The 26,791-nt window shown below is 39.2% G+C and overlaps 2 protein-coding genes across 5 annotated transcripts; one reads left to right on the top strand and one right to left on the bottom strand.

The window, feature by feature from the left end:
• On the bottom strand, positions 1–21,954 carry LOC145478686 (insulin-like peptide 01). Of its 2 annotated transcripts, XM_081456791.1 has the most exons (4): positions 20,509–21,954; positions 9,812–9,878; positions 1,940–2,117; positions 1–739 (listed from the first exon to the last, which is right to left on the bottom strand). In XM_081456791.1, exons 3-4 carry the CDS (start codon positions 2,115–2,117, stop codon positions 594–596), a joined length of 324 nt encoding a protein of 107 aa, XP_081312917.1. In that variant the 5' UTR covers positions 9,812–9,878; positions 20,509–21,954; the 3' UTR covers positions 1–593. The 2 variants fall into 2 exon arrangements, with proteins under 2 accessions (XP_081312917.1, XP_081312916.1); XM_081456790.1 differs by lacking the exon at positions 20,509–21,954 and having other exon boundaries at positions 9,812–10,339.
• Positions 21,955–24,369: 2,415 nt separating this feature from the next.
• Positions 24,370–26,752, top strand: LOC145478684 (uncharacterized). 3 transcript variants are annotated; one of them, XR_014048310.1, is made up of 2 exons: positions 24,370–25,789; positions 26,043–26,119. XR_014048310.1 is itself a non-coding variant. In XM_081456788.1 (2 exons), the coding sequence occupies exon 1, from the start codon at positions 24,800–24,802 to the stop codon at positions 25,343–25,345; it is 546 nt and encodes a 181-aa protein (XP_081312914.1). In that variant the 5' UTR covers positions 24,370–24,799; the 3' UTR covers positions 25,346–25,389; positions 26,043–26,111. The 3 variants fall into 3 exon arrangements, 2 of the variants coding, with proteins under 2 accessions (XP_081312914.1, XP_081312912.1); XM_081456788.1 differs by having other exon boundaries at positions 24,370–25,389; positions 26,043–26,111; XM_081456786.1 differs by having other exon boundaries at positions 24,372–25,246; positions 26,043–26,752.
• Positions 26,753–26,791: the final 39 nt, after the last annotated feature.

The following is a 26,791-nucleotide window of genomic DNA, read 5'->3' as shown; positions in this document are numbered from 1 at the left end:
CCCCCCTGGTGAAACACTCGCCTGTCGGCTCGTGTTCCGCACCATTTCTCGTCTCCCAAACTTCCACTCGCGTTTCTATTAAACAATTAGATTATGATCATGAGCTGGAGATTTCTATCGCGTGGTAGTTGACTAGGGCTGCGCCATCGTCAACTGTCGCGCGATAGAAATCGAGAGCAAATAATCTAATTGTTTAAGTATAAATCTACTAGTTGTTCAAAACTTAATCTAAATCCTCGTCACAGACACTTCGAAAACGCCAAGAAGCGGCCGTCATTTTTGTTAACAAGCGCACACTACGCTACTCCTTATCTATCACAGGATAGGGAGTAGCGTAGCCAGTCAGAGAACGGCATTCGTGATGGAACGCTAGTAGACTTATACTAAAACTCGATAGAAACACGGTACATGTAATCTATTTTTTAAATGTTATGTTCTTGTTTGCGAAGTTTCTCTCGGTTAGTGACAAATTAAAGGTATAATAAAAAAGAGCGTGACTCCACTGGTGAGAAAAAGGAACGTCTGACATCGTAATTAAGCGGTGTAATAAAAATAGTTTTACTGCAACACTCTATGGTACACCTGACAGTTATTTAACATTTATATTCGCTGACTTCTTCTATGGTGCAGCCTTCATTACAGCATTCCTCCACTGCATCATCCAGTGATCTTCGCTTTAACATATGACTGGACGTAGACTTAAGAAAACTACTGGCTTTTTGAGCCGACATCGTTTCTCCTGAAGATCAAAAGAGAGTTGATTAAATAAAATAAAACAATGTGTTTGGCTTTTATGTCTGAGAGGCGCGGGGGCCTAATGCTGTTACAAAAACGGTCGTATTCAGGTGAACAATACTGAATCAAATTAAGCTTATGTGGAATTTCTTTTTAAAAATATTCCGGGGAAATTTAGGTGTGCCAAGATCTTGAACCAGTAGCTTGTCGTTTCCATGGTTATTATGTTTCGTAGGGAGGCTTTTCTGTCCAAATTGAAAGTTTTTTCTTTCCTCAGGTTAGTTTTAGGTTTTAATACTTCATTATATAAATTTTGAGTTCCTTCGACAGCTTTTACGAATTCATTTCACGTTCTTAAGATATTTTCGACTTAAACAATGAATATTAGCTATTCTTTGACAGTCGGAGACTTTTAAGAAACATTTTGTTGTTTGGTTTAAAATAAAATAAACAGCCTTGATAAACATTGCACATCAACGTATTTTTACTAAACTTGACGTTTCGTACGCTGAAAATACATTTTCAAAAGTGACCGTTACAATTTTTTTGAACTATTTATATCGTAGTATTAGAGGTCCAGAATCTAAAAAAGGATAATATAATTGTTCAAAAAATTGTAACGGTCAGTTTTTAAAAGGTAGTTTGTATAGCATACGAAACGTCAAATTTAGGAAAAATACGTTGGTGTACAATGTTCATCATCGCTGTTTGAGTTATCTTTCAATCAAATTACGATGGCCTGAAAATAAGGGTTTACATTTGCGATATGGTGCCATAAATAACACATGACCATCGCTATGATAAACAATGCGGGTGCTTCATACTGTGCATAGCAAAAATAATTTTGGTCATAAGGAAGGTACAAAGGACGTATCAAAAACCAGGGGAAAATGTCTCAATATGTCTCAATATGTTTGATGTTTCAAAGCTCTGATTTTACGGAAATTATTTCAAAATTAATTCCAATCAAATAACATTTTTCGTGCCATATTTGCTTAGTCTTGCTGCGCTTTGATTGGCCGAAGAGAGCCAAGTGATCCAGAAGAACGAAATCTAGGGCTAATGCCATTAGATGATACCGATTCTAAAGGTGGGTCCAGGCTCCTTGCTCATCGATCCCAGTTGAGTCAGATAACCAGTCTAACAAGCTCCCATCAGAATAGGACGAAAACAGATATTAATTTTGTGTCGCTAGATTTCTTACCAAGTGCTCGCTTGTGCGCATGTACTCCACATCGATGCCCACAGCATTGTTCCCATATTACTCTAAAGCTACCGCCGCAGAGATGACGAATTTTACCCACTTTCTGTTCACAACACACCTGCCACGTGATCGCAGAAAGCAATACCAAGAGGTACAACGGGAATGTAAATAGTCTCATCTGTAAATTAATAAATTAATTTAGCAGTTAGCACAGGAGCCTTGCATAAAATAGTTTGTTTTGAGTGTGCCACGTCGGATGTCTTCTCTAATGCCTGTAACAACTCGTAACACAAACTTAATTTACATGGGCAGACAGAAGTTAACATTTTGAGCCGATACTTCATCCATCGAAGCCTGAAATTTTCACAAAAAGTGGCAAATGAATTAACTTTATACTTCATTTTATATTTTATTTCTAGTGTCAGCTTATATTGTAAGCAAGTTGTATTCTCAGTTGTTAGCCTTTTTATATTAGCATACAAAAGCAAATTTTTATTTTGGATTTGCTTCTTATTTATTATTATACATGACTTTCTCTGGAGTGTTTCTCGAGAGATTGCAGTCAAATTTATGTGGGGCATGCACAAAAAACAACTTTAAAAAAAAAATCTTCTGGCTTTTTAAATAAATCTTCTGGCGTCAAAAGAGGAGACGCCTCCAAGCTGTCCAGAAATCAAACTCCCTCAAGGCCGGTTTTGACCGGTACATGAATCACTGTTTGATTGACAGAGTTAAAAGACAGTGCAAATCTATCTCAACTCTGTCTATCTTTTCTCTCAGAGAAAAACCGCAACAAAAAATGCTATTCTCGGCTCTAAAACGTCGGTTTTGCAGCCAGTTCATGAAAGTGTCATGGAGTGTGACCCGGGTGAAAATACCAGCATGACATACATTAGCATCCCGCAGAATATCATAAGTTTGAATGCAACACAACATAGTAAAGTAAGTCAAAACGTCCCCATTATTGTGATCATCGATATTTCGCGCGTGAGCCCATCGTCCTAGCGAAGGAAGTTAAAGGATTTTAGATTTGAGTACGAGTACCATCAGCTTAATAATATATAGATTTAGCCAGACCTAAAACCGAAGCTCCTGGGCCGGGTTGTTGAAAGCCCGATTAAGCTAACCCAGGATAAGTTAGAATTCTGATTTGAGTTTTGTAACTTTGCGGTGAGATTTTCTGTTTATATTGTTTTGCCTCCTGTTTTGAGTTTTAATAATCTCTAAATTGGCAAAATATAAGCAGTGAAAAACATTTGTATACAAGAAAAAATTATACTTTGGTTAACTTTTAATCCTGGGTTAGCGTTAAACGGCTTCCGAACAACCCGGCCCTGATAACAGCAAGTTGACCTGACATGCGTCCGCGATCTAATCGAAAACCAGTAGTAGGTCAGCGGTCAACTTCGAAAAAACGCGTGACCTCGATGAACTCTAATTTTGGGTGATGGACAAAACACTGACCCCCAGTCCATGGACTACCCTAATGGACTACCCTAAAATGGATTACCCCTAAAAAACACTATTTAAGATGAGTGGTATGTTAAGAAGCTGCGATAAAACAAACTTTTTGTTCAAGGAGGTCCACGAATCGCAAATCTACAAAGAGCTGAGAAATCTCAAAAGGAAAAGAGCTACTGGCTTAGGTAACTTTCCACCTGGCTTGCTGAAAGATGCTGCTTCAGTAATAGCAAAGCCGCTGACCTACATTATCAATTTATCACTTAGATCTGGAACTGTTCCGGCTGAATGGAAAGAAGCCAAAGTATTACCACTCTTTTAGTCTGGCTCCTCAACTGAGATAGGCAATTACAGACCAATATCACTTCTTCCCATCCTATCAAAGATCTTAGAGAAAGTGGTGTATAGTCACCTGGTGTCCTATCTAGAAAGTAATAACCTCCTTCCTGATAATCAATTTGGTTTTCGTTCTAAACGCTCTACTGAACTGGCTGTTACATACTTCACAGACATAATAAGGAAAGAAGCTGATAATGGCAAGGTATCGGGAGCAGTTTTTATTGATCTGTCTAAAGCTTTTGATACCATTAGTCATTCAGGCCTACTAAACAAACTGCCCTTTTATGGGATTTGTGACAATGAGCTGAAGTGGTTCACAGATTACCTGTTTTTACGAAAGCAGACTGTGCAATACAACGGTGTTCTTTCAGAGCCCAATCCCGGTTTTACTGGGGTTCCACAAGGAAGCATTCTTGGGCCGCTGCTGTTCAATATATATTTTGCTGATGTTCACAAACCTCTTCAATCATCCAGAATCATCACGTATGCCGACGACACGGTAATCTTTACTTCTTCAAGCAATTTTGATGTTATCGAAAGGAATCTAAATGATGACATCAACAATCTGGCAACTTGGTTTCGCAAGAATGAACTGATCATAAATCTCAAAAAAGGGAAGTCAGAGGCGATGATCTTCGGAACTGCACAAAGGTTGAGTCGTCTCCAAGGTAAACAGCTCAATCTGACGGTAAATGGATTACATATAAACAGCACAACAACCTACAAGTACTCGGGTGTCCATTTAGATCCTACATTGAGTTTTGAAACCCATTTCGACAAAACCTACAGGAAAGCGGCCGGGAGAGTCACTCTACTGCGGAAAATTCGTTCTTCCATTACTTGTGCAGCTGCAGAAAGCATTTACAGGGCTATGATTATGCCTGTTTTTACCTATTGTAGTCTAATCACACTAAGCTATTCAAATACGCGCAGGCAACTAATTCGCAACCTCGAACATCGTGGACTAAGCTGCATTTCCTCACTGACTGCAAAACAAGACTGTCATTCGTATTCCATCAGTTGACAGTTATTTGAAAAGAAAAGTCTGTCTGTATGTTTTTGATTGTCTAATTGGAAATGTATGTACGCCTTTTAAGAACTATTTTACAAGGGCAAGTCACAATGTCAACACAAGAAATAGATTTTCCTCGATCGAACTGCCGAAAATGAACTTGGAGTTTGGCCGTCGGAGTTTTTCGTTTTTAGGGGCTTCAATTTTTAACAGTTTACCGGCGGACATAAGAACTCTGAACTCTAGGCTTTTATTTAGGCAAAAGGCCAACGAACGTTTTTACTTGTAATTTTTAATCGTGAGTTTTTATATGTTTTCCAATGTACGTAGTTTTGCCTTTTTAACTTTTTACCTTTTTTAAATTTTTAAATTTTTAAATCTTACAGGAACCCTTTGATAACAGTACTTTATAGTACTGATGGGTTAATCCTGTCTAAAGATTCGTTTATTATTATATTATTATTATCATTATTATTATTATATACTTAGACTGCACGGAGGATGCTTTTCTTTTCGTTCCGCATCGCCTTCAGCCGCCATTTTGAATAACTATACTGAATAAAACAACCGCTGAACAGAAAACGCGTAGATTCAAGCCACTCGAAGTGTCAGCAGCACATGCCAGCATGGACAGCTCAGGTAACACCTTCAATAACAAAATCTGTTTCCATCTCATAACTTGAGTAGCCTCCAGTACAGGCGGATTAGCGGGCTCTAGCGCGATACATGAGCGCGCGCAAAGCGCGAGGCGAGAAAAATCTCGCCTCGCACTTCGCGCTCGTGTATCACGCTAGAGCCCGCTAATCCGCCTGTACTGCAGGCTATAACTTGAGTTACAACTGGACGTTGTTGATTGTACGTATATTTGAATTAATCCTCAGATGAAGACTTTGATGAGTTTTGTAAATCACATGGGAGCAAGATATTTGATTTGATATGAGTCTACGCTTTTTGTGTGCAGCGGTTATTCAGTATATTTATTCAAAATGGCGACTGAAGGCGATGCAGAACGAAAAGAAAAGCATCCTCCGTGCAGTGTAAGTATATAATCGCAGCTTCTTAACATGCCACTCTTCTGAAATAGTATTTTTAAGGGGTAGTCCATTTTAGGGTAGTCCATTTGGTTAGTCCATTAGGGTAGTCCATGGACTGGGGGTCAGTGTTTTGTCCATCACCCTAATTTTGAGCTCCCGATGTGGTCACGCGAAACTGGTCACCGGATACCTTGTTTTGACAGTTGTCAATTGCCCATAACATGGATGCCCAATATCAAAGAGGGCCGCTATAAACCAAGGCAGCATTTCTCTGTAACCTATAGAGTGTGTGCATTGTCATGCAATAAAAAATAAAATCAAAAATTATTCAGTGGATAAAGTCAAGAAATTGTGATATTATAGACAATAAATAAAGAAGACAAATGTAAAACTTCAAGGTAAAAAGCTGTTAAAATTGAGTCTTAACTTTATCGATCTGTTTGATCATCATCAGAGTGAAATAATATGCATACGCTCAGTGTTCAGAAAGGGGTGTCTGGAAACCCCGAATAGCGAATAGCGAATAGTCGCGAATAGCGAACAGCGAATAATCCCGAATAGCGAAAGCGAATAGTACGAATAGTGTGAATAGTGGCGAAAAGTCTCGAATAGTGGCGAATAGTGGCAAATAGTGGCAAATAGTAACAAATAGGGTACCCAGTATCTCGCAGTTAACCTCGTAGCAACTTAGGATGGGATTTTTCCTCTAGAAAGCACAGACGCAAATCAGGACAAAAGGTGTTTCTAAACGTAATTTCTTCTGTTTTAACCGCTGCAAAAGCGCAAATACGTCTTTATTAGGATACCCTTGTGTTTTCTGTTTTCTGTTTTCTTAATGTCGGCGATGGACAGCCTACCAGCCTGAGTCCGGAGAAGAAAAGGTAATAAATTCACTGAAATTCTGTTGCTTATTTGGATAATTAATTAACGCTGGATATTAGATCTAAAGCGGTGACTATTGGCGACTATTCATCACTATTCACCACTTTTCGCGACTGTTCGCCACTATTCGCACTATTCGAGACTATTCGCACTATTCACGACTATTCGCTATTCGCTATTCGGGTTTTCCAGACACCCGGAGTATGGCCGCCATCTTGTGAGAACGAGCAATACCGCTAGCCATGAGAATCATAAGAAAATCAATTCATGGGTCTCTTTTTCTTTCTTGTATGAGTATGTGTTCCACTTGGCGGGCCTTCGGGCCTCCGGAGCTCCTCGCTACCAGTTCACAAGCTCCACATTATCACGTCACATACCCATCTCATCCCATGAGCTACCCTCTCTACCTAAAACCGACATGAAGAGCAAGGGCTCTGGAAACGTCACTGGTTTTATTTCGAAAGTCCTATTCGTACTCAATCTCGAACTCGTAGTCCAATCTAAAGGTCCCTAGGCCAAATTTGGGTAATGGTAAATACCTAGTCTTACGCTTTTGAGGAGACGCGGTTGGCTCATGGTTAGTGCGCTCGTCTCCGGATCGAGCGAGCCGTCCGGGTTTGAGCCCGGGCCGGGGTCACTGTGTTGTGTTCTTGTGCAAGAAACTTTACTCTCACGGTGCCTCTCTCCACCCAGGTGTATAAATGGGTACCGGCGAACTTAATGCCGGGGTAACCCTGCGATGGCATGGACTAGCATTCCATCCAGGGCGGAGTAGAAATACTCCAAGTCGCTTCATCATACGCGCGGAAACCGGGATAAGCTGGGACCTGATGGGCTATTTGACTTGTATGCAGACTTAACCTTACACTCTTGAGTACACGTTCAGGCTTGTTGGGTCTCGCCATGGATGTTTGTCTAGACTGTATCTTGCCAATATACGAATCATTGTTCATCCAAACTCGCCTGATATTCCGTCAAAGCGAACCAAAAAGTCATGATCAGTTATTTATGTATTACCCTTATCAACGTCAAGTTGGTAATCGACGACCGAAATGTCTCATTTGCCCACCAACACAGCAAACCAGTTTTTATAGAAACTAACCACTTTCTCGATTACGCACTGCCAAACGCGAGAGAAAAAATGGCTCTACGAAAAATTAAGATAATTAGATCTTTGTGTCTGTGGTTGTCCAAACGCAGATATTAATTTTGAGCCTTGGTAGTCTTCCTGGAGAGTTCAAACACTAATATAATGAAAAAACTATTCTCTCTCTTTTTTTTTTTCCTTGGATAAAAATGCGAGAATAAATCAAAAGATTTGTATCTATATTTCAACGATGGGCGGTACGACTGACATTTAAACTGATAAGCAGATTTATATTAGCTACTGTTTTCTTTAAAGTCAGAGACTTAATGGGTTCCCCTTATGACGCGAAATAATTAAATTCCGTGTCAACCAGCTTTATATCAATATTCTAACGTTTCATCAACGAACTGAAGACCTAATGGTCGCCATCGAGGAGTAACAAACAGGAGAAAAAGCCATTAATAGTGTAATTAGAGCGGTTTTCCATTGAGTGTCGAAAGTAATTGGTTTTGCATTGCTACGCTATGCGATTGGCTTAAATTACTCGCGCCATTTATTCATCCAACCAGAAGTAAAACCAAAACCAATCATGACTGGCTTGCACTCATATTTCCGCGCTTTGCGTCAGCTACATGGCCTGTGACTGGTTAGAGTGATTACTTTGCTTTTGGTTTTACGACACTCATTAGACCTTTTTAGCTGGGGTGGTTTGTTGCCCCATTTCAGACCATGTGATGATTAGAATTCTTGCTTTCAATTTTGAAATAGTCGCGTGTATATAAATGAATAATTTTTCGATGGATATGTAAACATCCTTTAAATAGAGAATATGGCGTGGTCTGTAATGGATAAACAAACCGCTCAAGCTAAAAGGGTCTAGTGAAAACGGCTCTAAAGTAAGACAATGTTTCGATTAAAGAGCTCTCGCGAAACAACGGCTAATTTTTGTCATTTCAGGACTTCATTAGCAAATAGTCATGAAAAACGAATTTTATCACCGGAATATCCATTTTTAATGTTAGACCTTAAACGAAGCACCACGAAGGGAGATGGCTGTGAATCTATCCAACTAGAAACCCCTTCATAAACTCGACACTTTTTTCAGTCGAGCAGTGCTACGCAAATTCTAGAAAACGAAGTAAGAAGAAGCTGAAGAAAAAAATCTGCAAACCGCTCAAAAAAGATGGAGTATTAAACTACAAAAGATTATGTAGATTTTTAGTCTGGCAGATGATGACAAATTCCGTGGAATGGGGAACCTGATATTATAGATCACACCTTCATATTTATAGAAGGTCTGTTCACAATACTTTTCCCGCAGCCACGAGGCAATCCGACAATTCAATAAAACGAAAAACGTTTATATTAAGCCGACATCTGATAAAGCAACATTTGGCTAACACGTATTCAAGTTGAAAGACATATATAAAATTCAATTACACAAGTTTATTTAAACGATATTTCATTCCTGCACCACTAAGCTACATATTAATAAAGCAGTTCACCAACGTAGTTGCTTCGTAGCTTAACTCAGGATAATTAAAATTCTCTTGAATAGTCATGTCGATAATATTTAGCTCATTCGCGAAACGAACGTATTTAAGTATTTCTAACGTATTTCTAAATTCTTATACAACAGATGACCTCTCTTACCATGAGATAGGCATAACCAGTAACTTTTATGATGTCTAGGCGGTTAAGACGAAAAAATGGAGTCAGGACTTAAGGAACTAAAACCCAAGAAACATGCGTCCCAAGAAATTTGGACAACCTTCACCAACTCGTAACCATAAAACTAAACGTATCTAAAAAGAGACTTCACTCCTTAAATCGTTTTATGGTTTACTTGTCTTGGATTGGGATTTGTGAAGCGACGAAGTCTCCGCCTGAAATAACACACCCATTGAATTCCAGACTGCGATTCTTAGAAATAATTGTCAAGATTTCCCTTCCTTAGTGCTCGTGGTACTTACACTTCTCGGAGCGTCAGAGCTAAAAATGTGGGTATTTTGGAACTGGCTGATTTATGAAATCACTTATATAGTAAATGCACTTACTTTGGCTTGCTCTGTGTAGCTCTGGCCGGTCTGTTGGTGATTGTTATCTCACAAAAGCTTGATATAACTGAAAACAGGTAAGGAACAAAATTCAACGAAATATAGTCTTGCCTTCGTTGAATGACAGAGTACCTTGTCTTTTAAAGGGAAGAAAAGTAAACAAAGCACATCCGAACATGACACCCAGCCATCCGTCACACTGCAAAATCGATTTTCTTTGCGGATGTTTTTGAGGTCAGTTTAAAATCGTACGTTTTAATATCGAGGTTATAGGTTGGTGTGTGATACAGAGCTCTCGCCGCGAATTAATGGAACTGGCAAAATAAGGAATTGGAACGGCCAAGGAAGTGCAAAGTAAGCACGTACAAATGAAGCTTAGGAACTCGGTTCTTTTTGAAGAAATACACGAAAAATAGCGTCTATTTCGCGTTATGCTACCGCCTGGTGCTGAAGCCTTCCAGTTCAAAGATAGAAATACTACTTCTCTTTACTGATCGCTACACAAAGCCATAAAGGTTAGTTCTGAGATTCTGGCGGCACATCAAGACAGTAACTCCTAGTACAGTTGATAACTAACTCAATTCTCACTACCTGTTTGCTTGAAAATTTACAAACATCGTATAGAGAAATAGTATACTGATCAAGTAGTTTTAAGTGATATTGAAAAGGCAGGTGCCGGAGAAAGCAAATACCATGTCAGATTGTGATCATCACATCATGAGAGCAAAACAAACAGTAAAGCTTTTAATCAAAGCTGCCTTCACAGTTGTTAAGACTTGAATAGTGGCTTATAGAAATATAGTTCAAACAAATTGATGGCAAATTTGCCTTGGCCGTGAAGTCGCCATCGCAAAAAAATAATACGTCTCTGTTACTTGAAACAATAAATCGCACAATAGATATCTAATTCCGTCGGTGGTTTTAACATTGAGGTACGAAAAGTGTCTCACAGGATACTTGATAACGTTGGAATAGACGCTTTTTAACCCAGCGACAATCCGTGATGGTCCAAAATCCAAATGGCTATAGCTACTTGCATCTCAAAGAAAATAGGACAGGTTTACAAACATTGTTAAATCACACTAATTCTAAAAAGGAAAAAGTACTCCAAATGACATTTCAAGTCAAAAATAAAAACAATAAATTTGACAATGTCAAAGCTATGAATGTCAATAATAAGAAACCTTTAAGTTGACAATGTACGATTTAAAATAAATAACATGTGATTTGATTTTGAGTTTATAGAAACTACCTTAAATACTTAAAAACACACTGTCGGCTGAGACGCTATTTTAAAAATTGCTTTTAGTTCATTGTTCCAAAAGTCGAACATTGGAAGGTTTGTCAACGATCTATCAATACCAAGATATTTATCAAGATAATCATGACGGATTTCTTTGTTTTCCAAACGCATCTTTCTACAGTTAGTTTTACCCTCAAGAGTGCCTGCCTGTAAAAATCAGACAAATTCTTAATTTCGCGGCAAGGGTCGAAAATTCGATTTCGCTCATATTCTTATGGTAGATAGGCTAGGGCATGACAAAAACTACTGGATGGTTTTTTTGGCAAAATATCCTTTTATTTCAAAGAAATATGCAAATTACCAAATTCCGTTAAAATCGTCATTTGACGCACCATTTTATTAAGCAAGTTTGATAGCCTCGCAAGCAAAACCACATCATTCTTCCGTCTTTAAAACACTCAAATATTTTTGTGCAATGTTTAAATGTGTACTGGGTTGATTTTAGGGAATGTTGCGTTGTCTTTTTGGGTGCAAAATAATTAAATTTCGAAGACATGTATTTCATTCACTTAAAAGTACTTCGTGAATATAATTAATTTTCACCATGTGCGAAACCTTCAAATGGATCAAGCTTCTGGTGGTTGAATCGCAGAAGGATGGTCTACAGATTCCTGCAAAAATTTCTTTGGGCAAATGATTGTGAGCGACGCGAGAGCTTTTCAAAGTACGTCAAAAATGCAAATATTTGACCATCCGTCGTCAAATTTCAATTTACGGGTTAGACGTATATTTTAGCATGTGCCACACGACTTGACCTATAATAAGTTGAAATAGACACAGAGCTGATAATTTCGAAATGTTCTAACCTTATTTGTTGTAAAAGGCAGGTCCAAAGCCGATTTGACGAGTTTCTAGTGGATCTCTCACCATTCGTCGCACATAAAGCAGAAGTTTGCTTTTGTTTACACAAGGTTAACGTCCGATGTACATCGCTTACTGTCAACCTATTATTGGTCGAATACTATGAATCTGCATCTAAGTCTAAGACGGCTGAGTCATTTGCTTTACGCTTCGCCAAAATATTGGGTTTGATCGATTGCTGACCATTGCTGATAAGCGTGTCGGCGCAGCACAATCTTACAGCCGTTATTTGTTCGTCACGCAATGCTGTCACGGCATACGCTGCACATTTTGATCTATTTTGTACAGAGTACTCTCAGGATAAGTGAAACAATTTAATCATTGTTCATCTGTTTGTTCATATATATAATAATATGTGTATATTTATAAAATCGTGTTCTATAGTGTATGTGGCGTCGGTCCAAATCACGTTTGTTGTACGTTCTGACGTTTCAGACAACAGCTGATAAAGCTAGTGCCTGTACTCACTAGAATTTTAAGAAAATCGCCATAAGCAAATTATAGATCAATGAAGCAAGAACTAGCTGAAATAAAAATAGGAAATCACAACGTGTCTAATTCGTGAGAAAAACAGACTAAATTTAATTAGTAGTTACGTGAGTAAATAGCCCTGGCCATGCCATTTTATTTGGCGTATTTTGTTTGCTTAGTGGCGAGGCATTGGTATGTAACAGAAAAAAGTGGACTGTTGTCAATACCGTCCAAAATTATCGTCAGCAAAATATTGTAAATAAAACACCTATTGACCGGTTACCTCCGCGGCCACCATTTGGTCATTCCGATAAGGGTTTCATTATTGTCTCTACCCCTATTAAGCGGCCACCCTAAAATTTAAGAACTTTGTTTTGGAAAGGGCGATGGCGGATAAGAGTCTGAAATTGAAGGTGCATGACAAGTGATAATTCAAACACACGTCTATCATGATTGTCTTGAATTGACTCCATGTTCACCAAGAAATTTATAGCCCGAAAGTGAAAAATTAAACATTCAAGGTACACCAACCTCTATTTAAGCGGCTAGCTCCATTAAGCGGTCACCACCCATTTCCCCGAGGGTAGCCCACTGTATTACATGGAAACCAAAAATAATTGCATGGCGCGAAAAGACCTAGGTTTGAGTTGAGCGTTGCAGTATTACGCAGGGCATGTAGGTAGCGGTGGTCGGGTAAAAGATAACAACAGGGGCAATGGTAAACTATTCATTCTTTTCATTTCTTAATTCAATCTCTTCCTACTCAACACGATTGTGTGCTCCCAGTGATTCAAAGCCTTACGGAGCCTTACGCATTAGGATAGAAATTGTCCTACCCCTACCCCCTAAAATGGAATCACAGCATTGCGTGACGAACAAGGAACCGCTGCAAGCAAGGATTCAAGCCATCAAACCATGATGATCAAACGTAATGTTTTGGTGTAGCGCAAAGCAAGCAACTATCTACAATTGACTTAGCCGTTTTTGACTTAGATGCAGCGGTGATCATATGTGTCGAAAGAAGGTCACAGATTCATGGTATTCGACCGTTAAATAAGTTGACAGTTGGCGATGTACATCGGACGTTATGTAAACAAAAGCAAACTTCTACTTTACGTGCGACGAATAGTGAGAGAAACACGTCAAATCGGCTTTGGACCTGCCTTTTACAGCAAATGAGGTTAGAATATTTCGAAATTATCAGCTCTGTGTCTATTTCAACTTAACAGACGTCAAGTCATGTGGTGCATGCTAAAATATACGTCTAACCCGTAAATTGAAATTTGATGACGGATGGTCAAATATTTGCATTTTTGACGTACTTTGAAAAGCTCTCGCGTCGCTCACAATCATTTGCCCAAAGAAATTTTTTGCAGGAATCTGTAGACCATCCTTCTGCGATTCAACCACCAGAAGCTTGATCCATTTGAAGGTTTCGCACATGGTGAAAATTAATTTTAGTCACGAAGTACTTTTAAGTGAATGAAATACATGTCTTCGAAATTTAATTATTTTGCACCCAAAAAGACAACGCAACATTCCCTAAAATCAACCCAGTACACATTTAAACATTGCACAAAAATATTTGAGTGTTTTAAAGACGGAAGAATGATGTGGTTTTGCATGCGAGGCTCTCAAACTTGTGTAAAAAAAAATGGTGCGTTAAATGACGATTTTAACGGAATTTGGTAATTTGCATATTTCTTTGAAATAAAAGGATATTTTGCCAAGAAAACTATCCAGTAGTTTTTGTCATGCCCTAGCCTATCTACCATGAAAATATGAGGGAAATCGAATTTTCGACCCTTGCCGAGTTATTTTCCATTTTTATGGACAGGGACTCTTAATAACCGGTTGATTATAAAGATAGCGATCAAGCCGAGGTTTGAAACCGCACATAATTCAGTAGAATCTGCTAAAAGAGGGTGGTAAAGGGTATTTTCGTGACCCGTAATCGGCCCTTTTTATTTCCAGTGAAATGCGAAATAGCCATTTTTTTCCTCGTGAATCGTGATTTCCATAGTCGCCGTGAACCGTGATTTCCCAAAACGATCTCTTTTATTTTCCGTGAAGCGTGAAATGCCAATGTTGTATTTTTCGTGAATTGTGAAAGGGCTGCTTTATTTTCCGTGAAACGTGATCTATACCCCCCCCTTTACCACCCTCCTAAAACGCTTCCGAATATCGGCAAGGATGGAAAGGAATCGAAATAATTGCAACACTCCCGCAACACGGCATCACTCAACCACACGCACTAATATCAACACACGTTGATTGGATCATGGAAAGTTTGAAGATAAACCGGATAATAATACACATAAAAAAATTACTCGAGTCTGATTGGCTAAGAGCAGTGCAGTTCAAGTGTAACACCAGTGCAAAAAGTGTAACATCAATGCAAAATGTGTAACACCAGTGCAAATTACACATCGAAATTCTGGATTATGATTGACTGAAAGACAATAGGAACTTTTCTAAGAAAATGATATCACGTAAAATGATGACGAAAATTTTGTGCTGAAACTTTGAAAAAAGTTTTCTCAAATGAGCAAAAAAGGCTTCAAGAAAGTTCTTCCGACACTTCCTCCGCGCGAATTTTTTCATGTTTATATTATTAATAAATAATCATACGGTTTTTCTCTTTCAATTTGGAGTTAATTTGCACTTGTGAGAACTCGAAACCGTATGATTACCTATACTTAGCGTATTCTGATTCCCGCTACTCCGCCCCTAACGTGATAACGAGTTAGTAAATTTGGAACCCCGGCGGACTCATCTTACAGTCGAGCTTTGTGCGAGGTCATACAGTATACAGTCTAACCTCCGGTTGCGACCACCTCTCGTAAGCGACCACCTCTCCTCAGCGACCAGTTTTCCAAAATACCAAACGTTTCCCAGTCAAATCACTATATTTGGAACCCCTTGTAAGCGACCACCTCTCGTAAGCGACCGCGATCACTCTTAGAGCTAAAAGTTTAAAATTCTCTTCTAATTTTAACCTCCCTTTAGCGACCACTTGACAGATAATAAAGAGTAAATTGGATAATAAGGGCTTGTACCATCATCGCATTCCTGGGAAGTACAAGAGACGGAAATTTCTCAGTGGGAAGTACCGGATTTTTTCTCAAAATTGACTTTTCGCATGAATAAAAACATTTAAAATATGGGGAAAGTCTTTGCAGTTAACATGTGCTAAGGAGGCAAAATTTTGACCCAATATGGTCTAAGCTCTCGACCAGGCTTGGAATTTCGGGTGGTCGCTTACGAGAGGTTTGACTGAAGTCAAATTTATTTACTCATCAGCGTGATTACAGTTGGACACGACAAATATATTTGTCCAGTTCAACCTGGTGGAATGGTTAGTTTTGGAGGCAATAATCTAATGTTTTGATCTCGCTTCTTTGCATGGTGACCTCGGGCAGAGGGCAAAGCCAAAGACCGACGAAAGTCCCGGTTAAGGCACGTGGGGAACAAGGAAAGTTTAGCAATGCAATTAACTAAGAAACACCTTACAAAAGAACTGCTTTGGTAGAAACGAAAGAAAAGAACGTTAAAATTGAAGCAAAATCCTCCTCCCTTTGTTACAGACTCATCAATCTTCCGCCAGTTACTTTGACTTTATAAATTTTAACCCCACATGATATACCTCCTTACTTCCTTCGTCATTCAAACTAGATAACGACACAGCTGCATGGTTATTCAAATATCCAGCATAATATAACGTTTGCTTGTTCCCATTACTTCCGGTTAGGTCTTAACCTTTTTATCTTCTTTTCATAGCAAGCAAATTCCTACCCTCTCTCTTCACCCACTCTCCGTAATTAAGCCCCCTTTAAAAAATTCTTTAATTGCAACCAAAATGCTTTATGTCCAACTAAACGTTATCAAAATTGCAACTATGCACTCAAAACCTAAATGAAACGTCTAAATGCGAAACACCAATTTGGGAAATTTGTGGCATTTTTTAACTTCTCTTTGCCATTTTAGCGACAAATGTTTCTCATCTCTCTTGTTTATTCAGGTTACAACCCATACACACTTGTTGGGGCAGGTAGAGCTTGCAAACAAGGGATAGTTAGTTACATTTCTCTACAGTGAAGATCAAGGTGTCAGTTCGCTTTCAGGAACATTTTTCACTTGAACAACAGAAAACAGAAGACGACCAAGACTTCGAAGTGACCCAGGAAACTGGACGTTTAGTTTCGTACTGAAGGTAGATAACACGTCTTAGTTAATCGGAGAAACATGGCTAAAAATTATTTGGTAATACCAAGAAATCACTAAATTGACAATCTTGTGTTTAAACCCCTTTTGGTCGGAGGCTTTTAGAATGTTAAACTGAGTGAGTAGATCTCACTTTTCAATAAGCTTCCTGGTTGCATAACGTAAGCATATTTTTTTCAGCACATATACCAAAACTCTTAAATCCCAGCACTCCTCATTTAGAATGAAAAATCAAAGGAATCGGCTAATTTTTGCTGCCCACTGAAACGGGAGAGTCAAACGTTCAATCAACACACAAGGATATAGGCTCGTGCCAATAAAACCAAAAATCGGTCAAGATAAGTTATCAACATGCGTGATATATCTCGGCAGTCCACCGCAGATAACGCAACGAAATTAAAAATAAATACAAGCTTTACAGAGTACATGAAACAAGAAATATGTGATAGAAACCGACGTTTCGGTGCATCTTGCGCCATTATCAAGGTTACATAATGCAGGTTATGTTGGGGACACAAAGGGCCACCTTCACACACGCGTTGAGGGACACCGTCAAAAGGCGTCATCTATTTACAAAGATTATTCCAAAGAACATAACAGTGCTGTTCCGACCAATTTCTTAGCACGCTTAAGTGTAATCAAGAAATTCACGGACAAATTTGACTGCCTTGTTAATGAAATGCTTTGTATTCAAGATCTTAACCCAGCAGTGAATGTACAGTCTGATTCTCTTCGTGCTAAAGTATTCATGTAATTAGCTTGGTACTCTCTTATGCAAATTCGCTTCAACTTAGCCTCATCACAAACCGCTATTTATCTTTAATTATGTAACCTTGATAATGCGCAAGATGCCCCGAAACGTCGGTTTCTAATACTAATAGTTCTTGTTTCATGTGTTTCGAAATCGTTTCTTTACAGAGTAAGGGACGTAATTCAGTAACAATGCAGATCACAAGGTGAAAACAAACCAAAGCAGCTTAAGCTGGTTGCGTTGTGACGGTTGTAGAGGAAGTGGTGGAAGACGAGATAATAACGAGGAAATTTCACGTTTAATTTGGGGCGTGGTCGATACCCTGCTGATGAGGGATAGGGCGAAAAGAAAAGGCCGCAGGAGGACCTGAGAGAGTCTGTTTCAAACACTTCAGCTATTATTGCATGCCCGTGTAAACATGCCAAATACTAACCTTGGAGCAGAAATATCAAACTGATGTACGCTTATGGTGAGAACGGTACGAGACTGTGGGCCAGTCTGAACGAGATGTGATGAAAACAACACCAAAGTGTGGTGATGTTAACTCGATCGAACTGCGCTTTAAATGCGATGAAACGTAATTAACCTGCGCCGGATTTAACCGGCGATGACACGTGTACCATCGTTAACTGCTTCCTCCTGTTAATCATCGAGAAGTGTAGAAACCTTTAAAATATTGATTACTAAGAAGTGCGAGGTGAAATCTTCAAGAAAAGCACAAATTATGATTTTGGCAACACGGAAAACACTGTTATTTACAATAGGTGTCTATTAACAAAAGCCACAAGCAATGCAACAACATGGTATTATGGTAAAAAGAAAAAAAAGAAGAACTCTCTGACTATAGCAACAAAGGATTGGAGGTTATTTTAAGCCTACCACTTGATGTCACCGCTGGAGGCCATGTATTTAGGTCAGTTACGGTGTTAACTTTAAAGCACAACTTTTGAAAGACGCCAAGCTTAAAGTTGTAACCAAGAATTAATTAACGCGTCGCTCACTTAACAAGGAGCTGCAATTAAAAACGGGATGGAGGAGATTAATGAAAAGAGTGTGATCTTTTATTTGTCGTAGAAACTTTTCAGTGGCCTTGAACCAGAGGTGTTACTATGAATCGGTAGCATTGCTAAATCATGCCTCGCTGAGAATGAAATTAATATCCAACTAAAAATACTAATTCTTATTACTAACTCTGAATTATTTCTTTGGAGCAGTTCTGAGAATTTGAAGGAACATCAAGTTGGTAGGCCTAGCTGATTATTTCAGGTCTTTTCTCTCGTCACCTGTGTGTTTAACTGAATGAGTTGATTTCGTAAACAGAGAATACATGGACCGGACCGGACAACGCACGCCAATTAACGGATTAAGGTGAGAACTTCACTACAAAACAACTTTACGTTCAAACAAGTTTCGAGTTCACTTATTGGGTTAACGGCTCCTGAAGCCTGAACTATTCAGAATTTCTTCTTGAATTACGTTTACATTAACATTAACAGCCAATAACGACTTTTAATTTTGAAACAAGTGAAGTAGGTATCTCGAGAAAATTACTCGCGGCTTGTGATGAAAATGAAAAAAAAAAACTCTAAATACACAAGAAAACCGCAGGTTACACGAGTCTCGATGAGCGATTATGGGACAATGAGCGTGGCAGTAATTGCTGTGTACCTGAAACGTGTTGGAAAGTAAGAACAGGTCATAATCACGAATAAACAACTGGTTAGGTGGGCGAAATTATCCATAATTCTTTTAAAACAATTGTTAGCCTTAACACTGAAGACAATATAAGTCATTCTGGAATTCCTATAAATATAATCTTGAACAAAAACCATTGAAAAAGGGTTAAGAATACAGGAAGTAAATTTGACGAGGTTTTAAAGGCCGTTTCTTTTTCTCCTGCGATGCTAAGAGACGGCGTCCCTACACGTGCGATTACACGGTCATCAACGCGTACTTATACTGAAAGAGCAGCATTTTATAATGAAAGCTAAATAACTAGTCAGCGAGACCACGTAATTCTTCAGGCAACTGTTAATTTGACACTGAAAACAATATCATTCATTGTTTCAGAACGCAAGCTGCTAGAATAGAGATTTCAATATGATTGTTGGTCGGAAGACCCGTCGAGCACCTGTGTACGCACACTACGCACACTACCACGAGCCGAGCAACATACAAGCGGGAGAATCAGATGAACTTAGGTGTTTTTCACATAATCAACTTAATGATGTCTCAAAGGTCATCACTGATATTTGCCTTTAGAATTTGTGTGTTGCTTGGCTAAAACAGGTCCCTACTTCACTCTTCTGTTCCAATGTCAAGGTATCAAATTAACGCAAACGCATGGCTAAAAGCACCATTAACTGCAAATTACTTCGCCCTGTTAATGTCGGTTATCACAGGTGACCCACGCTTTCTATATCTGCACTGAGTCAAAAGAAGAAATAGGCTGATAGGCTCCGATCTTATCGATCAATATGCCTTCTTTCCTTTAGTTTTAAGCAGCCTGAAGGGAGTCAACAGGCTCTCTTATCGGTGTCTTTATGATTAGTCAAAGATAAACTTAAGGGTTGCAGCACGAATGATTGGAGAGAACACGCAATCCGTAATGATTCAGAAAAATTTCTCGCTAAAAATTGGGCCGATCCTAGTTCCACTGTAAACTAAGCGGTGAAATGGAGAAAAAATTCCTCTTTCACTTATACAGTAATTCATGGCCTCATGAGTCAAGGGGCCTGTTTCTCGAAAGCCCCGGAAACTTTTCGGGCCTGCAAAGCCATTTTTAGTTCATCTGTATCTAAAACAGAAACGTGTATACGCCTGAAACTTCTTGTCTGAAGGGAACTTCTGGTCGTCTTAAGAATATTCAAATAAAACAGCTATGTAATCATAAGGTTTGAGATTTTGCTACGGCTTTCCGCGAAAACTATTCGGGATCTTCCAGAAACGGGCCCCTGGAGGCGTAACCCCCATTTGATGGCTTCTAAAACAATGCAAGAACGATAGGAGCTGCGATAGGTCTGCGTAGTGACTGTCGACACATGTATATGGTCAAGTCTGTGTGAAGGTGCAACTAATCAGCCTTACCTGAAAAGGAGCTCGAGACTACAACAATGCCGGTAAAATCAATCCATCCGGGAGGAGTTTCGTGGTTGTTGACTAACAACGTTACCTTCTCGCGCGAGTCAGAGTTTAGGACTTGATGAGTTGAACGGATCGGAAATGAGAGTAAGTCTGAAAACCTGACAGGTGAATGATATTTGTAGTGTGGACTCTTGATTGGCTGTTAGCTGTTAGCCACCAGGCGAATTAAAAAACGGTCGAAAAATATCTGAGACTGTTAAAATCATCGTTCATTGGCGTCTCTGTGAGCTGTTTAAAAATAAAAAATGTTGCAGAATGTTTGACTGGAATCTTGGATAGCTAGTTCTCACACCGCAGTGAAAATGTTTCATAAACCAAACAAACAAGGTCCGTCTTCAGTTAACAGGGCCTTGATCCATAACAAAAAGTTGGAACCCGAATGAAGCTTCTAGTCGATAAGTTTTACAACATCTCACTTGACTTCCGCCTTCTAGCTCCTTGTCCACCATCCCCCAAATCCCAGGTGTACAGTAGTTATGTTATAGTTCTCATTTACCTTTTATTCTGTTCAATTCTACCACAAATGGCCCTTTTCCTGTTTTCGTAAATTGATAAAAATTATAACCCGGTGCCCACTGTATGATAAATCAGTAGTAAGGTATTTATCAAAACTGAACAAGGTTATAGCTATCAAATGGGACGTAAAAAGATACAAAGCTACTAAATATATAAAACCATGCTATTTCCAGTGTTGCAATCGATGATAGACATCTTTAAGGTCTTTGAAATCTTTTTTTTTTCTGTTATGAATCTCGGTGGCTTCTGTCCACCTACCTCAGAACTGCAATGTTAAAGGTGTCGCAAGTTATATTCCTCCGACTATATACCGTAAAGCATGTCCCATACACTGGACCTTAACGTCAGGCTCAATTCAGGTAGAATTCTCATCACATAGTGGCGCGAGGTTGTAGCCTCATGTTCCACTGACAGGAGCGAAAAAAATGAGTGAGTGAGTGATTGGCACTAGGTACAATTTAATACTTCCATTTAGATCTTTTCAAGACCATTTTAGTGCCACAAACACAGTGATTGCATAATGCACCATACGGTACACTCTGAAGATATCGGCAAAAATGTTTCGATTTTGAAACAGATTCAGTTAAATTGTAGGAAAAGTATGAGTACGGTAATGGGGATTTGGATGCAAAATTTCTTTAAGGTGAAAGAGTTATGCAGCCAGACATCGACCTCGGCTAGTTGAGAAGGCGGAAAATGATGTCCACTAAGGTTTGTTAACACTGATAGCATTTTCCCCTTTTAAGACAATCAATGATATTCATGGAAGTAAATCGATTTTTTTTTTAAAGTAAAGCTCGAAACATAAGCTCAGTTTTTTTACTAATTGCCGAACATTTTTTTTTTTTCAGTTCTGAGAATGTGGCAAAAAAAACAAGTCAGTATTTTTCTAGCTGATAATTTTATATATTCTTATCACTAGCCAGCTTAAAAATGTATTGATACAGTAATGCGAAAATACATCTAGATCACTCTTAGGATTCTGAGGGGTTCTAAGCAGGTGGGGAAAAAGCAAATAATGATATTTGAGCCACATTGTGCTATTAAGAAAATTCTAATTTTGCTGTGCAAGTAGTTTTTTTTCCTTTAGTTAAACAACACATTTCCCTTCAGGTTTTCAAAATGATCACCAACTTTGCATGAACTGTGTTACACGTTAATAACTATCAAAGCTAGAAAATCGAGGAAACACAAGCTGTTTTTGCCGCAATAAGTTCACTATATGTCCATATCATTAATTTTTTCTGGATGCATCTTGTTAATTGACAGCTGAAAAGTAGAAAGTCTTCCTTTTACACTTTACGACTGCATAACATATTAAGTGAGTTCTATTGACACAAGCGCGAGCGTAAAGAGACTAAAGAGCAAATGACCAATATATCACCAGAGCAGGTAAAAGGGAAAAAAACGCCATTAAACGAAAAAAAAACGTAAAAGCGTGGGCGAAAAAGACAACCGACACTCACCCACAAACAACTAATGCAAATTACACCGAGCATATGGCAAAATGGAATAAGTTAGGAACGTAACCATTTTTGTTTTCGTTTTGCGCAGATCTTGTTGTTATCAATCAAACCAAGAAGGAAAACTCTCGAGGTACCCTCGCAAGACCGATATTTGAACACAATGACAATCATTGACACACTTTGCGACGCAGGTAAACGTCAATAACGACTGGTGGTCGTGTTATGTAAATTGTCAAAATGAAGCCTTTATTGAAGCAAACCGCCCAACTGGTCCTTAAGACTTTTTTTATGGCCTCAGTTATTAAAGTGGTAAAACTGATGGGCCCGACATGAAAATTATTCCACTTGAGCGTTGACAGGTCTATGTTCCTATATTAAATGTTTGAAATTAACCCTGAATTATTCAAAAGCAACTTTAATTTTCCCTTTATATAAACTGGGTACAATCGAAAACGCTTTTCATTATTTGGGGCAAAATTTAGATCAGGACAAAATAGGCGTCTTGCCTTATTTGTGTACTTGTCTAATTAACTTCACGATAGCATCTTAATGGACTTGTCCAGAGAGGGGTTTAAGGGGTTTGAAAAACCGGTTCTTCAAATAACTCGTTCAATATCGTACAAGATCAAACGTGCTCAACAGGTATCTTAAGGGCATTTACACCAACATAACGCTCAGTATAGCGGTCCGGGACTCTTCTCGTGAAGCGTGCGGCGACACCTGAAAAGAGGTTATTTCCCGAATGTGAGACATCGAGCGTTAAATCATAAACCAAACACCCTTATCACACACTGTTTCCTTTATTTCCTTCTCAAGCTGTTTTGATCTCCAAGCGGTGTATAAAATTCAAGCTAAGTCACGTGGTGCTCTGCGTTACCTCAAACTTAAGTCCTGGGCGGAGTTTTTCTGTTAAGCTTTAAACGCAAAACAGGACCAAAACCCAAACATTCACTTGTCTGGATGAGAGCGAAACAGGCGCGAAACAAAACCAATAATTAATCGGTCTATTGATGACTAAGCATGGCGAATTTTTCTATTATTCTGGATAAAAGAGAGATTGTTTTGTTTTTTTCCTCGATCAATGGCCATTGTCAATAACATAGCCCGCCAACAAAAAGAGAAGAAAACGTAGTTTCAGAATGCCCGTTAACATTAACCGAGAGTGAGATCTTGAGAGCTTCCCCTGTGCAGCACGGTTTCAGTTAATTGAATTTCAAGCGTAGCTTGATAGAAACGACCTTGATCTCAATAACTTCACCAGAATCGTTGCTTAGTATGCCAGGTGTAACTCATCTATGCACGGCGCGTGCGCAGTACAGCCTCTTGACCAACAGAACCCAGTTAGTATGAATTATTGAGGGCACGTGTCTTGCCTTCTTTGGCAGCAGATGGCGCCAACAATTGGAAAACTCATACAGAGCAAAATTGATCTCTCAGCTAAGGTCTGTAAATGAAAACTGCTTCTCATCAATGAGTGTTTTCCTTTGCTCGTTAATAAAAAACATCGGATCAAAAACATAATGGCAAAAATTCGAAATCGTCGAATATTGGCGCCGATATAGCGAGTTAAAACCCTCCAAGATAATTTTCGGCCTAAACTGAGAAAAGTTAAAGGCGCCTTGGGGCAAAATAACTTTCGGTGACTGTAATTTACATGACGCACTGTCCAATTTTCACATCATGTTCTGAAAAAAGTTTTTGTGTTTTTTTCTTCTTGTACTAGCAATTTTTATTTGTCCTGTCATATCTTTGTCATTTCTGAAAAGCATTAATTAATAACGAACATAATAGAAGACCCATTATCGGAGAAAATTGCGCCTCGCCGAATTGATTCTGGGAGAATACAGGTCATGTCCAAATGTCGGTAATATTTTCACTGAGGTGTTAAAACAAGGTGGTAATACCCCGCTGTAAATTCAATGTATTGAATATGGCCACGGTCGATAATCAAGGAAATGATATTCAACTCTCTGTGCGCTAAAGATAACAACATAATCGGCCTTTGGCGCGCGGAAAACCATTCGAGTGTCTTTCGGGCGCTGCCATTGGTCATTGTCTTGCGCCACCAGCCAATGGTATTAAAGTAATCCGTTTGACATGGCGCGTGTCAGGGCGCTTGACTGAATTAGCACAACAAACATACGGCGCGAGCCTGGCACAAGGTCAGAATATCCCCGAGTATAAATTGAAGTGCGCACGGCGCTAGCTCGACTCAAGACTGCATTGTATTGGGCGAGAAGCCGGCATAAACAATGTCTGTGAAGGATATGCCAAAAAGTTCAGCTTTTACAATCCCAACCACGACTATTTGCTATCCGCATCAAAGAACTGAGGAAGGTGGTTCGGATGTTTTGCGGCCCCCAGCTAAACTATCGCTGTTGTCACCTGTACTGGGCCAAACCCGCCGACGAAGAGCAGCTACTAGTGCCAAGCAAAAAGAACCGGCCGTGGTAGCGCGACGGAACGCGAGGGAGCGAAAGCGCGTTAAACTGGTCAACGACGGTTTCATGCGGCTGCGAAAACACGTGCCTACGGACCCTAAAAACAAGAAATTGTCCAAAGTTAAAACGCTGCGTAGCGCAATCGACTACATTCGGCACCTGCAACACGTTCTAGCGATGGCCAATAAACATCAAATGGAAGCTGAACATGAAGCAGCTGGTCCACAAACCCAGAGTTGGATAACCGCGTCTGACTTTGTAAGTACTACAATCAGTGCATCACTGAGGCCAGTCAATGATCAACTCTACGTACGCGTACTACAACTCGGCCAAACGCGCCGCTCGCATCGCATCTGAAAAGCGCGCTTGCCGACGATCTGTTGTTAAAATGGATACAACAGGTTCTTTAGCGCATATTTTCAGACTATGGCTTCTTTTCAGGCGCGATTTTGTGCCTAAGATACCGTAGATTTCGTCAGCAGTTGATGCGGTGTTAGTTTAACTTAGCCGTCGTCTGGTGTAATTCGCCTCGATTCGGCATCGTTAAAATTATTTGGCATCGCACCGAATCACCTAGCACTTGTTTCTGTATCAGTCAATTTCATGGATAGAGTTTTAAAATCTTGTACCTTTTATATTTACACCTGTAATATGCTAAGCTTATTCTGAATATTTACCGCGAATTCTTCGGGGGATACAGAGTGTATTCAGTATTTTAAACTATTTTTTCTCTTGACAAACGAGCGACATCTCTACTCAGGAAGTTCAAGCAGGGAGAGCTTTCCGCCCCGAACCAGATGGGTTTGTTAGTCTGTTACTGCACTGTTTGTTCGGCATATTTTTTAATTCCTCACAAGAAAGCAACGTAAAATAGCAGCGAATAAGCACATATATCTGATCGTGTTGGAGAAGATGTCCTTTACTTGGGTAACGCCCATGTAGTATATGAAAATTTATTTTATAAGAGCGCGTCCAGTCATTTTGACTGGATTCGTTTTGAATAATTTTCTTACAAGCTCTAACTCCACCTTGTTGTCTGTCTTTTGTCTTTTAGAAAACCGAAGAGGAGTACAAAAATGAATTTGGCAAGACGGTTTTCGCCTGTGGTCAGCCAAGAGTGCGGACGGCGTCGAACGTGCCAACATCGTTCTGACGGGAAAGCGCTCAAACATGATCGAAATTTTGCGACGAAAGACGCTTCGCTAGATGAGCATAAACAACTGGTAAAAACTCACTGAATGAGCCACAAGCTAGTGGCAACAAGCGCGATGAAGCCAAATTGGACGCAAACGAAAATGGGGAAAAGACGTTTTCCGCAAAAGGATCCGAGAACAATTTCATGTTTGCGACGCGGACTTATCTAACAGCCGCCAGGGAGAAATTTGGTTCTTCAATAAACAGAATAGACAGCCCAAAATGGTCAAGACGAAAATTCAAAATATAATTATTTATACGCGGCCTTCAAGCGCAATTTAACATCTACAGACAAGATGAGCTGTCAAACACTTCCCGCTTATCTTAGCTTCTTGTTGGATTGCCGAATAAATTATTTCCTTTTGAAAGAAACAGCGAATTTTGTAGAAAAAAAAAGAAACAGAGAGAAAGAGAGACATATATATATCTATATATATGTAAAATAAATCAAATTGATCTTATTCTCTTATATTCTGCCTGTAAATTATTTTTCTTCTCAGAAAAATTTTCCTTCAACGAGATAAGAAGACACTGAAAGAAATTAAAATCGTTGATGGGTCAGCAAAACGTGAATAAAAATATCTATTAAAATAAGAACAGTTTTCGTTC

This window comes from Orbicella franksi, chromosome 2, assembly GCF_964199315.1.
Source record: "Orbicella franksi chromosome 2, jaOrbFran1.1, whole genome shotgun sequence".
Lineage (NCBI taxonomy): Eukaryota > Metazoa > Cnidaria > Anthozoa > Scleractinia > Merulinidae > Orbicella > Orbicella franksi.
The sequence above is the reverse complement of the archived record's forward strand: the minus strand, read 5'-3'. Positions and strand labels throughout refer to the sequence as shown.

Coding starts and splice junctions, on each gene's coding strand:
- LOC145478686 (XM_081456791.1), bottom strand. CDS start 2,117: ATGAGACTATTTACATTCCCGTTGTACCTCTTGGTATTGCTTTCTGCG. Junction 740..1,939: donor TGCGCACAAGCGAGCACTTG/GTAAGAAATCTA, acceptor TTTGATCTTCAG/GAGAAACGATGTCGGCTCAA.
- LOC145478684 (XM_081456786.1), top strand. CDS start 24,800: ATGTCTGTGAAGGATATGCCAAAAAGTTCAGCTTTTACAATCCCAACC. Junction 25,247..26,042: donor GGATAACCGCGTCTGACTTT/GTAAGTACTACA, acceptor TTTGTCTTTTAG/AAAACCGAAGAGGAGTACAA.